Consider the following 21,335-nt stretch of genomic DNA (forward strand, 5'->3'; position numbering starts at 1 on the left):
ACAAATTATATAAGAAGTTTAGAGAAAATTAAAATAAAAAAAAAACAACAAAATTTTCAACAAAAAAATATATTATAAATGAATAAATTAGTGTAGTTAAAAAATAAGCAGAGAAAAATAAAAATTATATAAAAACAAAATGCGAATACAACAGCAACAACAATAACAACAGCAGCAACTAAACGAAATATTTCAATACTTGTGGGGCGGCAGTGAGAAAGATGATGGCAGTATAAACAAGTACTAAATAAAACAACAGCAGATAAATAAATAAATAACAATGATGAGGCAAAAACATAAGTTAAACAATTGTTTATATATATACACACACATATTATATCTATGGTAAATTTGATTATATAAATGGAGCTATACAAATACATACATACTACAAAGTCTATAACGATAACACGGCAATCAGAGCGGCAAAGAGCTTGTGAGGGATACCCGACGAGATTCGAGATTGGAGGATGCGGAGATGATGCTGGAGCAGAGATCGAGTGAGACAAGGACGTCAGTGCTGCTGGACATGCTTTGCTGCTGATTGAAGACGCTGTTCTTCAAAAGCTGCGAAAATATTGTCAAATAATAAGAATAAACGATTATAAACGCCATAACACGTTCAATATTATGCTTTGTGTGCATTTGAAAGCCCAACTCACACACACACACACACACACAAAACATACACACACACACACAGACAGACAGATAATTGTTGGGTGCTTGGGCGCAAGCTTTCAGGCCACCAAATAAAATCGAGAACAAGAGCAACACGCACGCCCACAAATTAAATAATTTGTAAGTTTTACACTGCATAGTGCCCCAAAATGGGGCAAGGCCCAAGGCAGTAGCTAACAGTATTGTGTTATTGTATAACTTTCGCTTTTCACTAGACACACACACACACACACACGTAAACTGGCTAACGGTCAAAAATTGGCATAACGAAAAAAATAAAAACAATTTAACTGCCGTTGACTAATTGTGAAAGAGTTCGACACTGGAATTCGCAGTCAATAAGTCAATCAATCAATTGTTTGCCAGCTGGTTACACCCACAATTCACTAAAAAAGAAAACAAAAACATAAAAAGAAAAGAAAAACGAAACAAAAATGTAAAGTCATAGTTAAATTCGCTGCTGCTTTTTAATTTGTTTCCGAATTGTTAACTTCTGATTTTTCATTTTCTTTTGTCCAATTTAATGATGATCATTGAATTTGAATTTGATGATATTAATTATATAATGGCATGTTAGTTATGACAAAGGTAAAACAAAATTATTATTAGTTGTTAACAAATTATATTGAATAATAATAATATTATAATAATAATAATGAAAACAATGATGATGATCATGCATGTTGATGTGAAAGTGAAAACTAAACTAAAACCAAATAAAAAGATTAATGTGAAATACAAATATTTATAAAAACAAAAAAACGAAAACAACAACAATTCTATAAACGTTACAAGCTAAAACTAAAACTTGGACAAATTTGTCAACCAGGAGAAAATGGTAATAACAAAAAAAAAAAAACAATTTGCATACAATATAATGTGTAACAAAAGAAAAACAAGCAAAAACATTTTTAATTTTTTGTTCTTTCGCCCTCCGCTGTAAATGTATTTGTAGATCTAAACAATGATTAAAATAAAAACAAAAACTACATAAATAAAACTTAAAAAAAAAAAACAAAAACCAAAACAAGTGTTTTTCATTTCTCTGGTGATAAATATAATTTTTCTCATATTGCGCATACGCCCTGCAGCCAGGCAATATGTTGCCGCATCCAAATTTCGAGCCTGAGCATGAATTGAAATGTATGCGAGCAAACAACTTCGGTACAGGGTGTTCCGTTTGCCATTTGCTGCGGCCGTTATTTGTTACTGTTATGCCTGTCGCAATGGCAACAGCAAAGCTTTGTGGTCTTATTAATTTCCGTTTTGCTTATTTATTTTGATGACGTGCCTGGGTGTCTTTTACGACTGTTTTGAGCATTTACGCAAATACAAATGACATTATGTATGACCTACAAACAAACTTACGTACTATATGTAGGAGTACCGCAAATAAACTATTCAATTATTCGTATACTAGTAGCAAATGCCCTAGGGATATTTCAATTTGACTTTGAACTTGAAGCAATCATTTACAAAATATTAAACACTGCTGAAAATAATAATAAGAATTTTCAAATATTTTGCCGATTCAGAGATAATTTGTGCTTGGCAAAGATTATTAGCCATTAAATCATCTTATTGTAGTATCATTTTATTTATTTATTATTTATTTTATATTTACATACTAGCGTCCACAATAAAAACTGAATTTTCTTAAAACAAAAAGTATAAAAAACGTATATGAATTTATATATAAACAGACACAACATTTGTTGCATGAATTGCGAAAAATCAAACCCAAAACAGATCTGATATATATAATAAAGTTAAAGTAAAGTTAAAATATGAAGAGCTCTGCTGTTAAAATAAAGAAAATTAAACAAGAATTCTTTTAGCCAACAACAGCAAACATATTTAATCCTCACCATCTTAACTTATCAGAAAACATATTGTAAATGACGAAATGTTCATTAATAAAATCTTCCCCATAATTGCTCACTGAATAAAAGTATTGAAGATGCAAATTTTCATTATTAATCAACTCATTATTTTGGGAATTTTATATTTGCACTTCGCAGCTTTAAGTACAAACAGGTGCTGCATTTCTGCATTAGGTTCATACATGTTTTATGACATGACGTATGTACCGCAAGCAAGTAGGGTGCACACAGGGTGGGGAAGAAAATAGAAAAGAGCAAAAAAAGACCCCATTTCCAATAGACTTAACACAGGCGTCAAAAACTTGCGCGCTTGCTTGTCTAAGAAAAGGGGAGCACGCTTACGAGTTACAAGCCCATGCAGTCACACACACCTCCACTGACCCGCTAAACGCAAATCACCCACGCACAGACACGCACACACGCACACACACACACACATACACATATGTGTATGTATAGAGTACACACAATGCGCCATTGAGACTGCTGCATTGAGCAGTGAGCGCCGCAGTGAGAGGGAGAGCGCTGTTATCGCTGCTGTGTTCCAATTGCCATTTTGTTTCTTATCCTGCAGCCCGCTCGGGCTGTTATCTATCTATGGCGATGGCGGCGTTTCATGCTCATGCGTCCCCGGCAAATTCAGACACGAAGTGTTTATGTTTTCGGCAATTCGACTCGTTGCACACTCGGGCAGCGGGTTAGTCGGTTAATGTAACGGTAGAGGTATCGTCAGTCTTTCATTATCCGGTGCACGAGCGTGTTACGTTGTCGCTTGTTACGCAGCAGCGAACTACGCAGTCCATGACAACAAAAATACATCAGAATCACAATAACAACAACAACAACAGCAGCAACCACAACAACAACAATAACAACAGCAGCAGCAACCACAAGCATAACAATAGCAATAACAAAAGGAAAACCGTTACTATTTATAGCAGCCGAATGTGGCAAGCGGTTTACTATTTTTACAACAATTGGCCCCAAGCACAGGCCCAACAATAAGTTTAGCTAAATAGAATTCAAAACTAAAAGCAACAATTACAATATGCGAAAATTTGTGTGAATGTTAGCGCTTCCAAATTGAATAAACGCCAGCCCAACAGCTAAAATAATATTTTGAATAAATAGATAATATGGTGAATTGAGTGCGTTGTCAAATGCGATGCCTTGGACAACAACAAGAACAACAACAACGATAACAGCAACGCTACGAGGAATAACTTTGATGTGCAACCAAAAACTAGGCTAAATAGCTTTGCATACTTTTGGGCAAACACGCATACATACAGACACAAACAAAAAGGCGCAAGCCGCGCAGAACACAGAACAGAACAGAACAGAGCAGATCAGAGCGTAGAGCAGAGCCACAGGACAAGACCCTTCACTGAGAACTGCACAGGTCGCCGACATTTGAACCTGCTGACCGGCAGGCTCTTTGTGCTCGCGTGTGTGTGTGTGTGTTTGTTCAGTGTGTGTGCTTAGCGGTTGTTTGTTGCTACTGCTGCTGCTGGTGCTGCGGCCGCCGTTGAATTTGGCAACGTGAGATGAAAAATATGTAATAACACGTAGGAACAGCAATTGCAACAAATTCTTTGAGCAAACTAAGTAACAACAACAAAAGCAGCTGCAACGCGAATAAAGAGCAAAAGGAAAAAAGAGTTCAGAGCTGAGTTCACTGGTGCAGTTCAATAGCCTCTGGGGTGGATAATTTTTTTGGCCAGCACAGTAGCTAGAGCTGCTGCTGCCGGGGCTGCAATTCGTGAACAGTCGTGTGCGCAAAAGTGTGTATAAGTGTCTGTGTGCCAGTGTATGTGAGTGTGTGTGTATGCTGCAACTGACAGTGGCAGCAGCCAGCGCATCTCTGCAGCAACGAAATTGTGTCAGCAGCAGCAAAGGCAAACTGCAGCAACAACAACAACGACAACGACAACGGCAACGGCAACGGCAACTCTCACAGCTGAAGCGACTGTCTGGCGCCTTAATGTTTACTAGCCGGTAATTTATGTCATCTTGTGTATGCATTTACTTATTTACAGCTATGCAGCATAATATAATATGCTTATACCTATTCGAATGCTCGCAACATTACTCATACGCCTGGGCTCACCTTGACAGCATTAGACGCGTGACAATTGCCAGTTTGTTGAGTGTGCCTTTTATTTTTGTTTGGTCTGTCTATCGATTAAGCTAAGTCGCCTTGTCTACGCGCTGTAAATTAGAAGGTTTACCTTTTAACTGTAGGTCGCGCTGCTCGCTTTGCTGGCGTCTCATTCTTATGCCCATTCGCCGCTTGGCAAGACAATGGCAGCACACACACACAATAATGTTGTACTGTATACACTCATAAAGCTCTCACTGACATTGACTGCTAGGCAGCTGCCATCAAATCATTTGCCAAACATGCCGCATGCCACACAAAGACAAGACAAGCTGCTTGCCACTTCAGTTGAGTTGCACGTTGAGCAGCTCGTACACTTTTCCTTTTTTTCATTTATTTTTTCTTTGCTTTAATTTCTCATTCTCTGGATGTCTCACTTGCACTCACCCGCTCCACTGTGCGGAGTTTCCTTTGTCAATACACCAAGTATCAGTCAAATTGTTCGTGTCGCTTCGTTTTTTGTGCTCAACGCTATCGCTTGTCATTCAGGCAGCAGCAGCAGCACTTGTGCCACACGCCGCGAATTCATTTCATTTGTGCTCTTTGGCTTGTTCTGCTCGTTGAGTGTAAAAATTTCATTCATTCATGCTGCGCTTTGTTTGCGTCTCTCTATGCAACGAATCGAACTATTAACTTTCAATTGTTCGCCGCCTATTTGTCTCGGCGCACAACTTATCGAAAGTCACACTCCGGGCCGGGACTATACAAACGAGCTCAAATTATTTGCACACTTTGTTGTCGCTTTGACTGAACTCAGGTCAGTTCAGCATTTCAATAGTCAGCATTGTTTGCACTTTATGTGTGCACGGATCGATTTTGCCTAGCGCTCCATTAAAATGACTCGCCATACTGAAGCACAGTTTACTTTATGCCATAAATTGGTGACACGGACTTAACCTTTAAGACTGAACTTTAAGCCTGAGCACTTAACAAGCCAGCAACTGTGTTAGTTAGCACAATATTTGCCAAGTCTCTCAGGCATAACAATATACAAGTTGTGGGAGTGCAGTTCCAAGTATGATATTTAAAACAATACTGAACAATGAGAAGTTATTGTCTAAACAAACATATGATGGCTACAAGAATTCTAAAAATTTTGCATGTACACAGAAAATTTGCAAACAATTCATTGTTAAAAGTTGCCAAGGCAAAAGTTTGTTAAGTTGAGAAAAATGAGTGCAATTTTCTGTGAAATTGAAGGAATTTAAGAGGGTCCAAGCACTTGCCTTATACTAGCTGTAAATAATTTAATTGCATGGATTGGTTACTACAAATATTTATTAAAATTACTATAATTCGATTAATATTGCGTCATTTGAATATGTTCAGAATTCTTATTTCAAGACTTTTAATTAGGTACTGCTAAAATCGAAAACAATTTTCTGCTGCTTATTACATTAAGTTGCTACTACTTATTGCATATTAAGCTGCTGCTGTTAATCATCATCATCCTAAAATACACAAAGTTCAATAAGTAAGCAGTGCTTATTGCCTGAAAATAGCAACACGCGCAGGATCTAGAGATTTTAGTCTGAGGCAGGCGCAGAGCTTAAAGAGATTTTTTGATAGGAATATTAAATAAAGGCGACAAACAGTTGCCACCGTTCGTGAAGAATGAATTAAAATGTCAACTCGAAGCTTATTTTGTGTGAGTTTGTGGTTTGCTTTCAAATTCGGCTTAGCTCATTGCTTTGCAAAATTTATTATTTTAATTTACACAAGTTCAGAACTCTTGACTATATAAAAATGTTCAATTAGTGCCACACAAAGTGGCAAGCCTGCTCGTTTTTTTATGAATGAAACGAATTTTGAACAAACTCGTTCAATAGAACACAAAAAGGATTAACAAGAGCAACCTGCAAAGCGCTAGCCTGGCAGCACTTAAGAGCTTAACTAGTTGCGTGGGTGCCCAACTGTAATAATAGTGAAAGCCAAAAATAAATATAGAATGTAGACACACAGTTCTGTGTAGTGTTGTTCGCAGCTGTGGACTGTGGACTGGCCACGTTAAAAAACAGATGCCATCAGCCGCATAGCAAATCTCATAAGCTGCATAGTTGCTGGGATTGCCAACGCCAACGCGAAAAATTCTTTCAGCACAGATATTGCGCTGGTTTCTGCTGCAGCTGCATTTCAACATTTTTTAGAGTTAGTGCTGGGCAACGTGGCGTATGTGCGATTTGTATGCAACTCAATTGTGGCTGCAAATGCAATTGAAATGGCAAAATTAATTTTGTATTGTGTTGCTGCCGCTGCTGCTGCTGCTGAATTAATAGCACAATAAGCAATCATCTACTATTCCATTCCAGCATATTCTTCAGCACGCTTTTGAGCAATTGCAGCTTAGTTATGTTTTTTTCTATTTTCTAGGGGCTGGTAAGCCCCTTGGCTTGCCAAAGCTGCTGGCAATTTGATTAAAGCGTAGCAACCATAAAAAGTACAGTATATGGGACAAATTTATGGGGATTACTTTAAGCCTGGCAGCAAGTCAAGCCAGGCAACGGCCTGAAAGGGACCCGCTGCCTAAAATTTGGCAAACTCTCGCTGATGAATGCCCATAAAACGTACAGGGCTGGCAATTAAATTGAGACAGCCAGCCAGCCAGCCAACGCGCCCAGGCGCAGCCGATGATGAAAGCAAACAAGAATGAATATAAAATTAAAAGCATGAACGAGGGAAAATTCCATAAAGGGACGCGCTGAATATCAGCCAAACAAAAGGCAACAAATGTCAACAAAAACATATTTGGACTTGGCGTGAAAAGCACAAGCTATGAAGATATTTTGATATCAAAATCTAAATCACCATTGGCACGCACCTGAGCAAACACACCCACACAGCTGGGTGGGGGTGTATATAAAGTTGTTTCTTGTAAGTAACGCGCGGTTGTTTGTGTAAGCAAAGGGAAAAGCCTTTAATATTCTTGTTGCGTATGGGCAATGCTATCAACGCCGGAAAATTCATTGGCAGCGCCACAAAGACAAAAGGAAATGATAATTTTCCGCTCCACAAGCGAACGCACAAACTCTGTCTGTCTGTCTGTCTGTCGCAAAAGCTGTCAAGATATTTGTGCAGTTGACTACAATTAGCAGTAAATTAAATTGAATTGAATTACTCTCGAGAGTATGTTAAGCCTCAAATTTGCAAATAACAGCTGGCTTAACTAGATATGCCTCAAATTTTATGCCACTAGGACGTCTGTCATATTTCAATGGAAATTTGTGGCACTCATAACTGCGAAAGCAACTGGCTTAGCTCTGATTATGGCAAAGTGCTAACCAGGCAAGCATGCAAACAGAATTTAGCCGAGCTTTGCATTTTAGCAAGTGCATAATTTAAAGCAAACAACAACTGCAATTGCAGCTCAAGTTCCTTGGAAACATTATTCTTTCTTGTTAGCGAGCAGTATATTATATTATGTCTAAGTAGCTAAGGCAGGCCACCTGCTCTAATGGCAACTGAGACGACTTACATGCCCCAAGGCTGCACATAATAGTAAAATAATATGGCTTACACTCAGGCTTAAAGTTTCTTAGTTGCACCAACAATTAGGCTGATGCAGAGATCAAAGCTTAGTGAAATATTTGGTTACCCTAGCTTTGTGAGCTGATTGATTGTTTGATTGATTAATGTACGAATAATAGTTTGGTTGTCTGGCTGGCGACATGCTGAGCTGAGCGCTCATTCATCAACTCACTTGCAGCGGCTGTGAGTGGCAGTCGAAAGTGCGTTGCAAGTTTCACAATCAAGCTGCTCGCTTATCAGCCGCAACACCTCGGCGAGTTTTCTCATTTAAACTTTTGCCCCAGCAACTGACAACATGCGAGGACGAGAAGACGCAAATAGGCAAGTTTGTAAATTGTTTTGCGTTGGCTCGCAAATAGTCAAAACGATGCGTGCACAAGTTGCAGCGGTAACGACAGCAGTCAAGTAACTTGGCCACGTAACGTGACTGAGTCTATGAACATAATGACCAAGATGTTGCTGCGAGTGGCGAGTGGGCGTGGGCGTGGGCGTGGGGCTAAAAATCGATATGTGTGTGTGCAGCAAAGTGTGCTTACCCAGCTAGGTACGGAACACACTTAGAAAACTCAACATAAAAGCAAAAGCAGAAGCAGGCAAGCAATCAAGCTTAATTTAAGAGCTCGAAGCATCTCTGGCAATGGAATTTAATATTCCAATCTAGAATTTCAATTTAACGTTTTACTTTTTATGCAAAATGCTTCATCGTAGATTTCAGCAATCGCTGAAATTGAAATAAAACTTTTAGCGCTTATGTATGTGCTTGTCATATTTTTTTATCAGTGTATGCATGTGTATTTTTATATGAGTGCTTTTAGTTTGTGCGTGTTTCTGACACATGCCAATAAATCAAAGCCAAACATACCAAACGGAATTCCGAGCGCAGCATATATTTCTCCTTTTTTTTTTTTTTTTTCTTTCGTGCCTTGTGTGTTGACATTTTATCGCTGGCAGTCTGGCCAATCAAATCAAATCAATGTCAACGCCGCTGCCGCCGTCGCCGTCGCCGCTTCTGATGTTTGGCCAAGGCGAGTTGACCTTAGCAATCAGTTAAATGATTGCAATACACGCCAGTTTGCCCAACCGAGTGTAATCATGATATGAAATCCTCACTCATAAGTGAATGAAGTCGAAGATTGATTGTGCCCAGCTCAAAGTAAATTAAGTTACAAAAATTAACGCGAACGGCAACAACAACGACGACGACGACAGTTTAAGTAGCTGTTGAGCAGGTGCCAAATGGCGCGTTCGTGCTCACACTTTGCCCCACACGCTGCGCATTAGGGATGTTGACAAAACGAAGCATACTTTTGAGCGGCGTGCTGCTTTTAAGACCCGTTTCTGGTTTGTCGCCCACACACATACAGACATACCGATACATACACAGATAGAGTGCGGCGTGTTGGTCGCAGCTGCGGGTAGCTAAACAATTGCAGCTTGCCTGGCTTTGTCTGCGGCGACATCAACTACGACTACTAACAGTTTGTCTCAGGCGTCATAGGCAGGAGCAAGCTGCTGCTGCTTGCCACATGGCTCTTGTCAAATCTGCAAAGTACAGTTATAAATAAATAAGAGCACACAACTGCCTGACACAACCACACACACACACACACACACAACATTTTGTGATTGTAAAATAATAAAAACCGTTTGCCTGTGACAACTTACAAAGAGGCGTAAAAATGTTGAACGAACATGGGAGCGGGGTTTATGTTCGCTTAACAGTCACATTGAACGCATTCAGCTGTCAACGGTAACGATATCCATCTAAGCTGTGTATGCGTGTGTGTGTGTGTGTGTGTGCTTTGCAGGGAATGTGGCGTTAACAAGGCATTCCAAATCGACGACTTCCATAACGACCGTCATCAAAGTTGTTGTTGTTGCTGCCAACAACAATGACGCAGAGAAAAAAAAAACGAAGAAACTGTCGCCAATAAATAAAGGCTACAACAGACTAAAGCACAAATGTGCTGACAACACCAACTGTTACCAACGCCTTAACTAAAGCTGATACTGATACTGATGCTGCTGCTGCTGCTGATGCTGCAGCCTGCCAGGCGTATACGCATTAACCGTTTCTGCTGGCGTTCAGCCCAAAAACTTCTGCAACCAAAGCAGCTCACCATATACACTTGGTTAGCAGTGCGTATCGAATACAGCGTCATGGAGCTCCGGCTCGGCTTACGCACGCAACAAATAAGCTGTCATAAAGACTGACTGGCTAACTGATGCCCTAACCAAGGCGGCGTGACGTTAACGTTAACGTAAACGTAAACCGAAAGCCGCTTCGGACAGGCAGTAAAAGAGTGATGACGAGCTTGATGATGATGGCTCTCGGCTTAGCCATGATAGCTGCCTGCTTGTTAGTTATAGTTCAGCCGAGTATAATCAGGTATTTTGTATTTGTCTGCTGAGTTATGATGCCTGTCTTCGATTAGCCTGTGAGCAGCTGTGGCAGCTTTCCCATAAAGCCAATTGCCAATTGTTGCAGCCTTGGCTTATGTGTTTGTGTGTGTGTGTGTGAGCTTTTGGTCTGGCCACTCACTGTGCTGCCTCTGCGGTTTACGTGGCGTATGTTAAATATTTTAAGCGCATTTACATTTTAGGCCAAACTATAAGTCTCAACTAAGTGGCTTACTTTAAATCATTTAGGCAAAAGCCTGTTGGGCTTTTGTGTGTTGCCAAAGTGACGCCTCATCAATTATTTAAGTAATTGAGCATATGAATTTCCAAGTTTTTCCATTTTGCTGACGACTTGTAAGCATATAAGACAATAATGTCTTAGAATTGGCTAACGGCCAATGCTTAACTCTCAGCTTGGCTAAGCGAATCAAATCCTGGAATTGTAGTAGCAATTTCGACTGAAGAATTTATAATAAGCAATTCTGGGGTTTTCAATGCTAATGGCTTACTAAGAATGTTATACTATTTATAATATGCACTTGAGTTCTTTGAATTCTTGACTTAAAACATTTATGAGCTTTGCTTGCTTAGAATTTTACATCACGTAGCAAAAAGCTTAAGCGTATACAGTTGATAAATTCAGTTGAATTCAAACAAAGAAAGACAACTCCAGGCAAAGCAGTAAGCAGACTTTAAGTGACCCGCTGTTAACCGTCTGAGCTCTCGTTGTCACACAGTTGGCCAACACCGGAAGCGTGTCCTGCCATCAGCAGTAAGCACACCTGACAGTCACTGGACTTGCCAGCGCCCATTCGTGCTGCATTATTTATGTTAGACGTGCCTTATATTGAAACCTGGTGTTAAAACATTCAGTGACTGGCCAAAGTGCGTTCAAGAAACTGTGCAAATATTTCAGAGCTGTCACAGCAAATCTCTCACTTCAAGCTAAATCCGTCAGTGGCTGAGCGGGTCGAGTAAGTCGAGCAAAAAGCGAACCCAAGTAACATGCAACATACATTTGTATATTTGTCTATGCGAATGTCATATGTGCAGCATTTATAGACAGTGACAGCTTTATATGCATATGTATGTTTATACATATATCAGATCTAAAAATATCCTAAGGGTAGGCAGAGCATGCAGTAGATGTGCAAATAATATGTTTGCACTATGCTTATATGCATGTCGGCTAGAACTATTTGCTCAACAGAAATAACTAACAAAAGTCATGGGACGCATTATAAACACACTAAAATAGCATTTAATGAGATGGCGTCTTTGACTGAAGGTGCTATATAAAAAGCTACGCACAAGCCACACACACACACACACATGCAAACATACACACATACAAACAGACATATGTACAGGCTGTGCCAAATTATTGCTTTCGGTTTTGTTTTATGAACCTGGCGCAGATAAAATACAAACGTAGAGCAATAATAAACAAAGTACAATAGAAATTCTAAGCAAGGCAAGTGCAGCAAGGAGAAGAACAGTGAAACAGAGAGAGTGAGAGAGAGAGCGAGGAAAGAGATGTGAGCGATGAGCGCAAAAAGTGCATGTAAACAGTATAACGGCGTATATTTTGACAGACACAGACATAGACATAGGTTAATAATTACAGACTGTCGAGATATGCCAATTAGCCAATACACTACAGTTCAGCACTATATATTTATAGTTAATTGATGATATTGCTATGCAGTTTAAATTTTAATTAGATGTGTTTGCCAATTGTGCTGACAAAATAATCAGCTGTAGCCGTTTGGGCAGTCGATATGACTCGCACACTCAACTGTAGAGCACACAAATAATTATGAGCTAGGGACGACGTGAGAGGCGAATGAGCGGGACAGGTGACGCTTTGCTTTGGTTTGGCGAATTAGTTGTGCATTGGCTGCCAAACAAGAACGCGAGAGCCAACGTTGTGGTCGCTGCAAAATTATAGCAAACCAGCAAAGTGTATTTTAAACATTATCATTGTTTGCATTTGCTTAGCAATCCATCAGCAACCGGTGCGAAATGTTTGTCAAACAGTAGCGGGCGCCAAAAAAGCGCAACATAAGGTGCGTGTGCGTGTGTGTGTGTGTGTGTGTGTGTATCAGCGTCAGCTGTTGGTGTTAACTTAAAGGCCAAATCACAGTATGTGTGCATATGTTGCTGCAATTAATTTAGCTGTGAAGCCATTCAAAGCTGCCTACAGCGAAAAATCATTTGTAACTGCGCCTGCAGAGATTTATGTGCAACAAAGCATTCAATGTCACAGACACAGCGTTTTAATTAATTTCCAATCTCTTTACTTGGCATTCAGCACTCGGCGAATAATAGTCAAATGCAATTTCACGCTGAAATGAAAAACGAATAAGCAACAGCTAAATATTTGCCAGACCAATGCATTCAGATACACATCCATATGTATGTATGTATGCCCAAAAAAAAAAAATGCACATACAAATATTTATGTACATGTGTGTGTGTGTGTATATATGCTGCTGCTCCCTGGGGCGTCTCTTTGTCTCTCGCTCTGTCTGTCTGTCTACCCACCTGGCAGCGCAGCGCCCTTTCTCTCCCCAGCTCTGTACTTGTGATCTTGGAACGTTTGTCTGTTTTATTAATACAAACGTTTAAGCTTAATACAAAATTTCAGCTAACATAACGCTAAAACAATTAATTATGCATCTTATGTAGTTGCAATTTGAACACGACACATTATCGTGTCACATGACAAAATGCTTATGCATATTTTACATAAATAAAGACAAACGACAGCTAGCTCTTAATATAGACCACCTACGTAGCAGCAGTAGCAGCAGCAGCTCCCTTAGTCAATCTCTCTTCATCTCTTTGTCTCTTCGTTTCTCCGCCGCGCTGCTGCTCTTTGGCTTTATGTTCTTCGCTTTGTCGCTTGGTTACCATTTAACGTTATTGTGCTTGCTGTCGCCGTTATGCTTACTTCTCTGCTTGTTGTTCGCATTGCTTTTGTTGTCTCTCGCTGCTTTTGACATTTATTGATTTCGTTTTCATATGCAACGCACAACTGCACAGCAGTTTGTATTTACATAAACTTATTATCAACTTAGTTTAGTTTAGTTTGTCAGTTTTAAACTTATATCGAGCGCTGTGTGCGCTCTGTTAAATTTTTTATCTGCTGGGGTTACGCCTCGCTTGATGAGATCAGCAAAAACACAAAGCAAGTTTCTATTCGAAGCGTTAAGTTATGGGGCCTTAAACATTTCAATTCTATTTCTATTTAACAAGAACTAATTGCACAGCACACGCCACACGCAAGACGCTCGCTCTCTTTTTGTTTTATTGCCGAATTTTTTTTATTTGCATTTTATGCTTGACGTTTTTAATTTCAGTTTGTTTGGCTAGCAGTACTTTGACTTGCTTGTTTCTCTGTTTAAATAGTTATGTTTTTGTTTACATGTGCTGCATTTCGAGGCAAAAACATAGAGACACGTACACACATATACACACACACACACACACACATACATATGTTTGTTTGTATTTACTTTGGCGTATGCAAGTGCTTAAACGTGTCTGGGATTTGTTTAGAGTTTTGCTTATTTACTTGCTGCAAAATAAAACAGCACAAGAATTTCTTTTGAGCAACGGTCATAGTTCTGGGAATTTTGTATTCAATCAAAGAAGAGCAAAGCGTTGAAGCGAACAAGCTTTAAGCTAAGATATAAAATTAATCCTTTCTTACTTTATTCATGAAGTTAATATTCATATGATAATTCCTGAGATTATAATTAAATCGTAGCGAATTTGCAATGAAATTTATAACGTTTTTAGTGGTCAAAAAGTGAAAAAAAACAACAGTTATACAATACCACTTATCTTTCAAATGTTTCGGTGGCAAAATAAATTAAAAAAAAAAAACTCAAATATGCCTACGAAACAAAAAATAAATCAATCTAACTTACTCACAAATGTTTTCCATTGTCTCTTGGTTTTGATTTTATATTGAACTGCACTTTTTTTTTAAATTTAATTTCAAGCTCTGTCGAGTAAAAATACCTATATATGTATGTATTCATTATATTTTTCTTAACAGGAATCATCATTAGTGAGACGCTTCACCTGCCGCCGAGTGTACCGTTGATAGTTGGCTGTTGATAATGCGTCGCATTATGCAGCTTATACAAACATAATTTGCAACTCATTAAAGAGCACAAAAAGTAAAATCGAAAACAAACAAACAGAGGCAGCGCACCACAAACACGCGCCGCACCGCCATTTCGAACGCAACAAAGCTTCCGTAAACAAGCCAAATCTATAAACACTTCCAAGCAACCACAACCAAAAGAGAACAACAAGAACAACAACAAGTCGCCAAAATGATGTTGAAACGCCAAGTACTCACATCCGTAGCCACCTGCGCAGCCTTGCTGCTGATGGTGTATGTCTCAGCGTATGCGCTAGCGTTAGCACAATTCCCAGATCAGTTGGACGAAAGTTCCTACTCCATGCTCAACAAGACGCGAAGTCTGAACGCCAGCGAACAGCCACACAGCCGTAGAGTGCGAGAGTCCGAGACTGATGATGATGACGTTGATCCCGGTGACAACATTGGCATTGAGCTAGATGAAATCGCCACATGCTCCGACGGTCTAATACTGCCACTATGGATGCCACAGCGACATCTATCGGCTGGCGATCGCGCACTACGCGGCTTCATATACTTTCTACTCATGATCTATCTATTCGTGGGCGTCTCTATTATATCGGATCGCTTTATGGCCGCCATTGAGGCAATTACTTCCATCGAACGCACTGTTGTCATGAAAACACCCAGCGGCGAAAAGAAAACCATGAGCGTGCGCATTTGGAACGAAACTGTGGCAAATCTAACGCTCATGGCGCTCGGATCGAGTGCGCCCGAAATTCTGCTCTCTGTCATCGAGATTTATGCTCGAGACTTTGAAAGCGGCGATCTAGGACCTGGCACCATCGTCGGCTCGGCAGCCTACAATCTGTTTGTTATCATCGCCCTGTGCATGGTGCTCATACCAACGAACGAGAAGCGACGCATCAAGCACTTGCGAGTTTTTACCGTCACCGCGGTCTTCTCAGTCTTTGCCTACATCTGGCTATGGATCATTCTGTCGGTCAGCTCACCGGGTATTATCGAAGTCTGGGAGGGTCTGCTCACACTCCTCTTCTTTCCCGTCACTGTTCTTTGGGCCTACATTGCGGAGCGGCGTCTGCTTGTCTACAAGTACATGGACAAGAACTATCGCGTTAATAAGCGCGGCACTGTGGTCACGGGCGAGCACGATCAGGTTGAAATGGATCCAGAGACCGCCAAATCCAAGAATCCCGCAATTACTTTCCAATCCGATTCAACAGCCTTTGATGAAGCACGTCGTGAGTATATTTCGCTGCTGGCTGAGCTGCGCCAGAAGTATCCGGATGCGGACTTGGAACAGCTGGAGATGATGGCACAAGAGCAGATGATCAATCGTGGCTCAAAGTCACGCGCCTTCTATCGCATTCAAGCTACACGTAAACTCATTGGCAGCGGTAATCTGATGCGTAAGATTCAGGAACGTGCTCATAGCGATTTGACAGAGGTCAAGGCGCAACTGCATCAGATTGATGATGACGAAGATGATGAGCCCACACGCATCTACTTCGAGCCAGGCCACTATACGGTCATGGAAAACTGCGGCGAGTTCGAGGTGCGCGTTGTGCGACGCGGCGACATTTCTACTTATTCCACGGTGGAGTTTGAGACCCAGGACGGCACCGCATCGGCTGGTTCCGACTATGTAGGCAAGCGTGGCATCATTAACTTTCCGCCGGGCGTTGATGAGCAGCGCTTCAAGATCGAAATCATCGACGACGACATATTCGAGGAGGATGAATGCTTCTACATACGGCTCTTCAATCCGTCTGCCCACGTTAATCTCACAGTGCCACAAATAGCGACCATTATGATTTTGGATGATGATCATGCTGGCATTTTTGCTTTCAAGGAGTCCGTTATTGAAGTCACCGAATCCGTTGGCGTCTATAAGTTATCCGTCATGCGCTACTCCGGAGCACGCGGTACTGTCATTGTTCCCTACTGGACAGAGGACGGAACTGCTGTCTCTGGCAAGGACTTTGAGCCATTAAGCGGCGAGCTCGTTTTTGAAAATAATGCTACTGAGTGAGTATTCTTATTCGCCATTTCAAAAATTGAAAAGGTATTCACATGCATTTGGGAAAGGAGAAAATCTCCGTTACAAGCATAGTCCATTGAACGATCCTTAAGTAGGCTTAGATCCAACAATTATTTTAAAATTGGTAACTGGCATACCAAGTTTTTTTGATAGTGTAATCATCAATGACTTATAATATTATTAAGGTAGAACAGAATAATGTTGTAAATACCATGGATAAGCAGAATTAGGGTTCATTAAGAATAAGAGAGATATTTTGATAAATTTTAATCAATAAGTAAAAAATAATTAAAGTAGTTTTATTCAATATATCTTGTCTCAGTTTTGATATAAAACTTGTGATTAAAATAATGCTAATCAAATTAGATATTTAATGAAGTACACGCATAAAATCCATAGCAATATAATCGCGACACATACATACATCTGAAAACAAAGTCCTTTTGGGAATCAAAGAAGAAAAATAGTGTTGGAATATTAACGTAGCTTGCAAAATATTTTGCAACTTTAAATTCATTTTTTTGACTCTAACCTTAACTTAAAGCTATCAATACCAAGTCGAGTGTATTGGTTAATTAAGTTGAAGAGTTGAATCTTATTCCCAAATGCATGTGTCTGTATTAATATATTTAAGTGAAAGTGTATAAATAAGTTCAATTAAGCCAAATTTAGCCTCACCTTGTCATTTCAACGTTCCGCTCGAATACACAAAGAAAAGTAATCTATTGTTTTCTCTACTGCTTTTAAAAATAATATGTCTTTCTATTCCTTGGGTTAATGCTTAAGCTGTGCAGGGGAATTTGGGTTGATTTGTTAGAGAACTTTTGGCTGAACTGTGCTGGATAAACTTTTGGTTTGCCTGTCACGTTGCGTTCCAGCTCGAAATTGTCGCTTGGGGAATTCCTGCGCTTTCGCCAGAGCCGCACCGCAACGCATCGATTAAAGTCGAAATAATTTTAGCTTTTAATTGCCGTTTGGCAAACGGCGAACATGTTGCCTCAGCAACATATTGTACACACCTAGATACATGCATATGTGGCTTCTGGCCCGGCAATGCGATGAGAATGTTTGGTCCTGGCGCCTGGCACCTGTCCACCCTGTCCTGTTGCCAGTGCATGGTGTTTGATAGTGAGAATACCGCATGACACAAACTGTTTCTATTCTGTTGCGTTGCCAATAAGGAATTTGCGCTGGGCTAATGTGTGTGTGTGTGTGCCTCCAGCTGTGTGGCAATGTGTCATGCTGCGTGCTACGACGCCATATTGTTTAGCACCCACACACACACACACACACACACACACACGCACACGCACATACACAGTAAAAGTAGCAGTGAAAAATGTAATTAATTTTGCTAAATTGGAAAGTTTGATAAATATTCTGTTTACTCGCTTCACTAACGCGACTAATAAAGTTTACACAATATTGGGAAAATCATACAAATTCCAACAATTTATGCAACTGTAAATTCCAAGAAGTCTTAAAACATTTTTACATGGTCGAGTTCACAACGCAAAATAATTGTCCAAAGCAAAGTCTAAGCTGCAAAGGATTTTTTCAATTGATTTTTACTTAGTTCCAGCTAAAATGTTACTGCAAATAATTTGAAAACATACTTCTGGTTAAATTTCTGCACGCAAGCTAAAATATAGTACTAAGCTCTTCAACTGCTCGCTGCGTTTTCTTTGTGGCTTGTTACGTTAACTGATTTGCAGCAACGCCACGAAAAAGAAGAAAAAAATATATAAAAAATTGTTTTAAACACGTTGCTGATATTTTCCATGGCGTTGGCAAAGAAATTCGCGTTGCTGGAGTTGGGGGTTGGGTGTTGGGTCTGCGGTTCTTTCTGGGGGCCATCAGCTGTCGCCAATGTTGTTTTGTCTGGCAGCAGCATAAATTTGTTCTTCTTGTGGTTTTTGCATGATTTTATAATAAGGAGCAAAGCGTAGCACACAATTAGATGGCGCAACATTAGCAGGGGAGAGTTTAAAATAAATTAAGTGGCAAGCAGTATTTTGTGGCAACAATACTATTGTTTCTTTATGTGTGTGTGTGTCTCGCTCCCACAATGGTCGTAAAGCTGCTACAAGCGAGTTACACTGAAAATAGTTTTAGTTGTAGCTAGTAATTACAACTATAGTATGACTGCGCTTTAAAAATGTTTCCATGCTGCTGCTATCTCTGGCTTGACTTGCATTTTTAGTTTCCGCTTTAACTGTCTGTGTGTGTGTGTCGGCTTGGGAAATTCTCTGGGCGCTATCGCAACATTTACAGCCACTCAAGTTAAATGCCTTGCGGCATACTTGATAATAATGTTATTTTTCCATGCCAGCTCTCTCTCTCTCTCTTGGTCTCTCGGTCTGACTTGCTCTCTTGGTTTTCCCTTTGGCTCATTTGGTTTTTATGCTGCCAGTTGGGTAGTAGTTGAGCCTGCGGCGCAGCGTTTGTTCCCTTGATAAGCGTCTTGTGCTACTTACTGCATCTCCAGGGCACATTTGACTTGTAGGCCAATTCAATTCAATGTGCGCTCAGAGAGAGCGAGAACTGCCGTGAAATAAAATTGCAGCCAGCTTGGCCAAAACTCATTTCAAATCGATTAGTTTTATAGAGCGAAGTGTGCAATCAAATTAAACAAACAAAGCACAAGCCGCTCAAATGAAATTACTAACAAAACTACGTACTTTGAAGTTGTCTGCAAATAAAGCAACTCCTGGCCACAAAAGCTCTCTCCACACTCTCACACACACCCACACACACACACACACTGGCAACTGGCAACTAAGTTTTTTTTAATGAAAATCAAATGCTTGCCTCTGCGCCCGCAGCTCCTCCAGAGCCAACGCCAACGCCAAAGCCAAAGCAGCGCTCCCTAGCCAGGGCTTGACCCCCGACTGGCGACTGGCACTCAGCCACCGGAAATGCGCAACAGCAGCTACGCCAACAGCAGCAGCAGCAGCAGCAACGGGAGCAGGAGCAGCAGCAGCAGCAGTTCACATAAAAAACAGCAGTCTGTAATGCTATAAAATACGCTGGCAACAAAGCAAAGTGAAAGAAAAAAAGATTTACGCTTAGGGAGTGTGAGTGGATGTGGGTGGGTCGGTGGGTCGGTGGCTGGCTGGTGGCTACAAAGTGCCAACACTGTTGCATAAATTTGTATAATCTGCCTCAAACGTCGACTATGCCAACGCTGCTTGCTTTTATTGAGTTATACGAGCGACTTTAAAATTCAGTCACTGCAACAGGGCCAAAATGCCAGCGCTCCTCCCCCTCCCCCTCCCCACAACGTTTCATCGTCCCAGTGTGGGCAAAGTTTCCGCTGCGACGCATGTATGCTCCAATACCGTTGTTGACAACAATCAATGCAATGTTTTATAAATATTAGATTTCAACATTTCTTGCTTGCTTTGGAGCAAACTTTGTGCTAAGCCAATAATAAAGCTGGAGCAGGTGCCAGCCAACGAAATCTCGTCGGTTTAATATAAATAACAGCAAAAGCTTTTTGCCGCATTTGCTGTCCATGTCATTTGTTAATTAGCACAATTTAGCAGCGGCTAACCTTTGACCTCAGCATATAGAAGAGCCCATGGCAACTTGGGCCTGCCTGTTCGCTTTTTACGCTAATGCTACTATATATTTCTTTATACACTTTGCCAGTTCTAAAGGCAAATAGGTGAGCTTAAAGAAAAAATAAATATGCAAATTATATATATATTTAAAAACTTACATAGTAAATATTTCATAGCTATGCTAAATGGGAATCTTTTCTTTAAATTTATGCAAGTATAATGAACATAATCTATGCATTACTTACTATTCCTTGCAAATAACAATATATAATAATAATAATAATATATTTAGAATTATTATAAGCATATTCCTCTTATTTGTTTGTATGTTATTTTTTATTATTTCTTTCAAATATTGAAGTCGATCGACAATTAAATTCAAAACTTATCCATATTTTTTTTTAGTTATAATAGAAAATATATTATAAAATAAATGTTTTTAATATTTTATATATTTATCTATTTTATCGACTTGAAACATAAATAGAAGTCTCAATTCTATTCAATTCAATTTAGTTTAGCTAACTTATTATTTTATTTTTTAAATAATTTAAATTTTTTTCATAAACCTATGGCATGCATTAAGTTCCTAACAGGCACAAAGTGTATCTAGCAGTCGTCTGCGCTCAACTTTTACTGTAACTTTCATTTAAAGACAGCTTTATGAGAACTCCATTTGTCTCACTCTCGTCCTTTCGCATTGTCTGTCGCTCCTTTTTTTCTGTTTTCTGGGGTATGCTGAGAATTGTGTTATTCTACATATTAAATAAGCCAAAAGTCGACTAAGGGCAAGGCATATAAAATATGAGAAACGAGAAATGTGCTTGTTGTAGGTCTCTGCCTAAGGTTCAGCAGATAAGAGCAAATATTTTATTAAGGATACATAATCTAAAATTGAAATTTATGCTATTTCAAAAGGCAACCGCAAGCAGCGGCA

At 39.9% G+C, this 21,335-nt stretch overlaps 1 protein-coding gene across 5 annotated transcripts in view; it reads left to right on the forward strand.

Annotated features, from left to right (window-relative positions):
* The first annotated feature begins 3,321 nt into the window (after positions 1 to 3,321).
* The window catches only part of LOC108603515 (sodium/calcium exchanger 1), a 30,779-nt gene continuing 12,765 nt past the window's right edge, over positions 3,322 to 21,335 (forward strand). For 3 of the 5 annotated variants that reach the window (XR_001915303.1, XM_017992404.1, XM_017992406.2), the window contains exons 1-2: positions 12,568 to 12,719; positions 14,720 to 16,819. Coding sequence is in view for 4 of the 5 variants with exons in the window: in XM_017992404.1 (XP_017847893.1) it covers positions 15,003 to 16,819 (1,817 nt within the window). In the remaining variant the exon portion in view is untranslated. Of the gene's footprint in view, positions 4,563 to 12,567; positions 12,720 to 14,719; positions 16,820 to 21,335 lie in introns of those variants that run through there. The other 2 variants (XM_017992405.2, XM_017992407.1) reach the window with 2 other exon arrangements.

Source organism: Drosophila busckii, chromosome 3R (genome assembly GCF_011750605.1).
Source record: "Drosophila busckii strain San Diego stock center, stock number 13000-0081.31 chromosome 3R, ASM1175060v1, whole genome shotgun sequence".
Lineage (NCBI taxonomy): Eukaryota > Metazoa > Arthropoda > Insecta > Diptera > Drosophilidae > Drosophila > Drosophila busckii.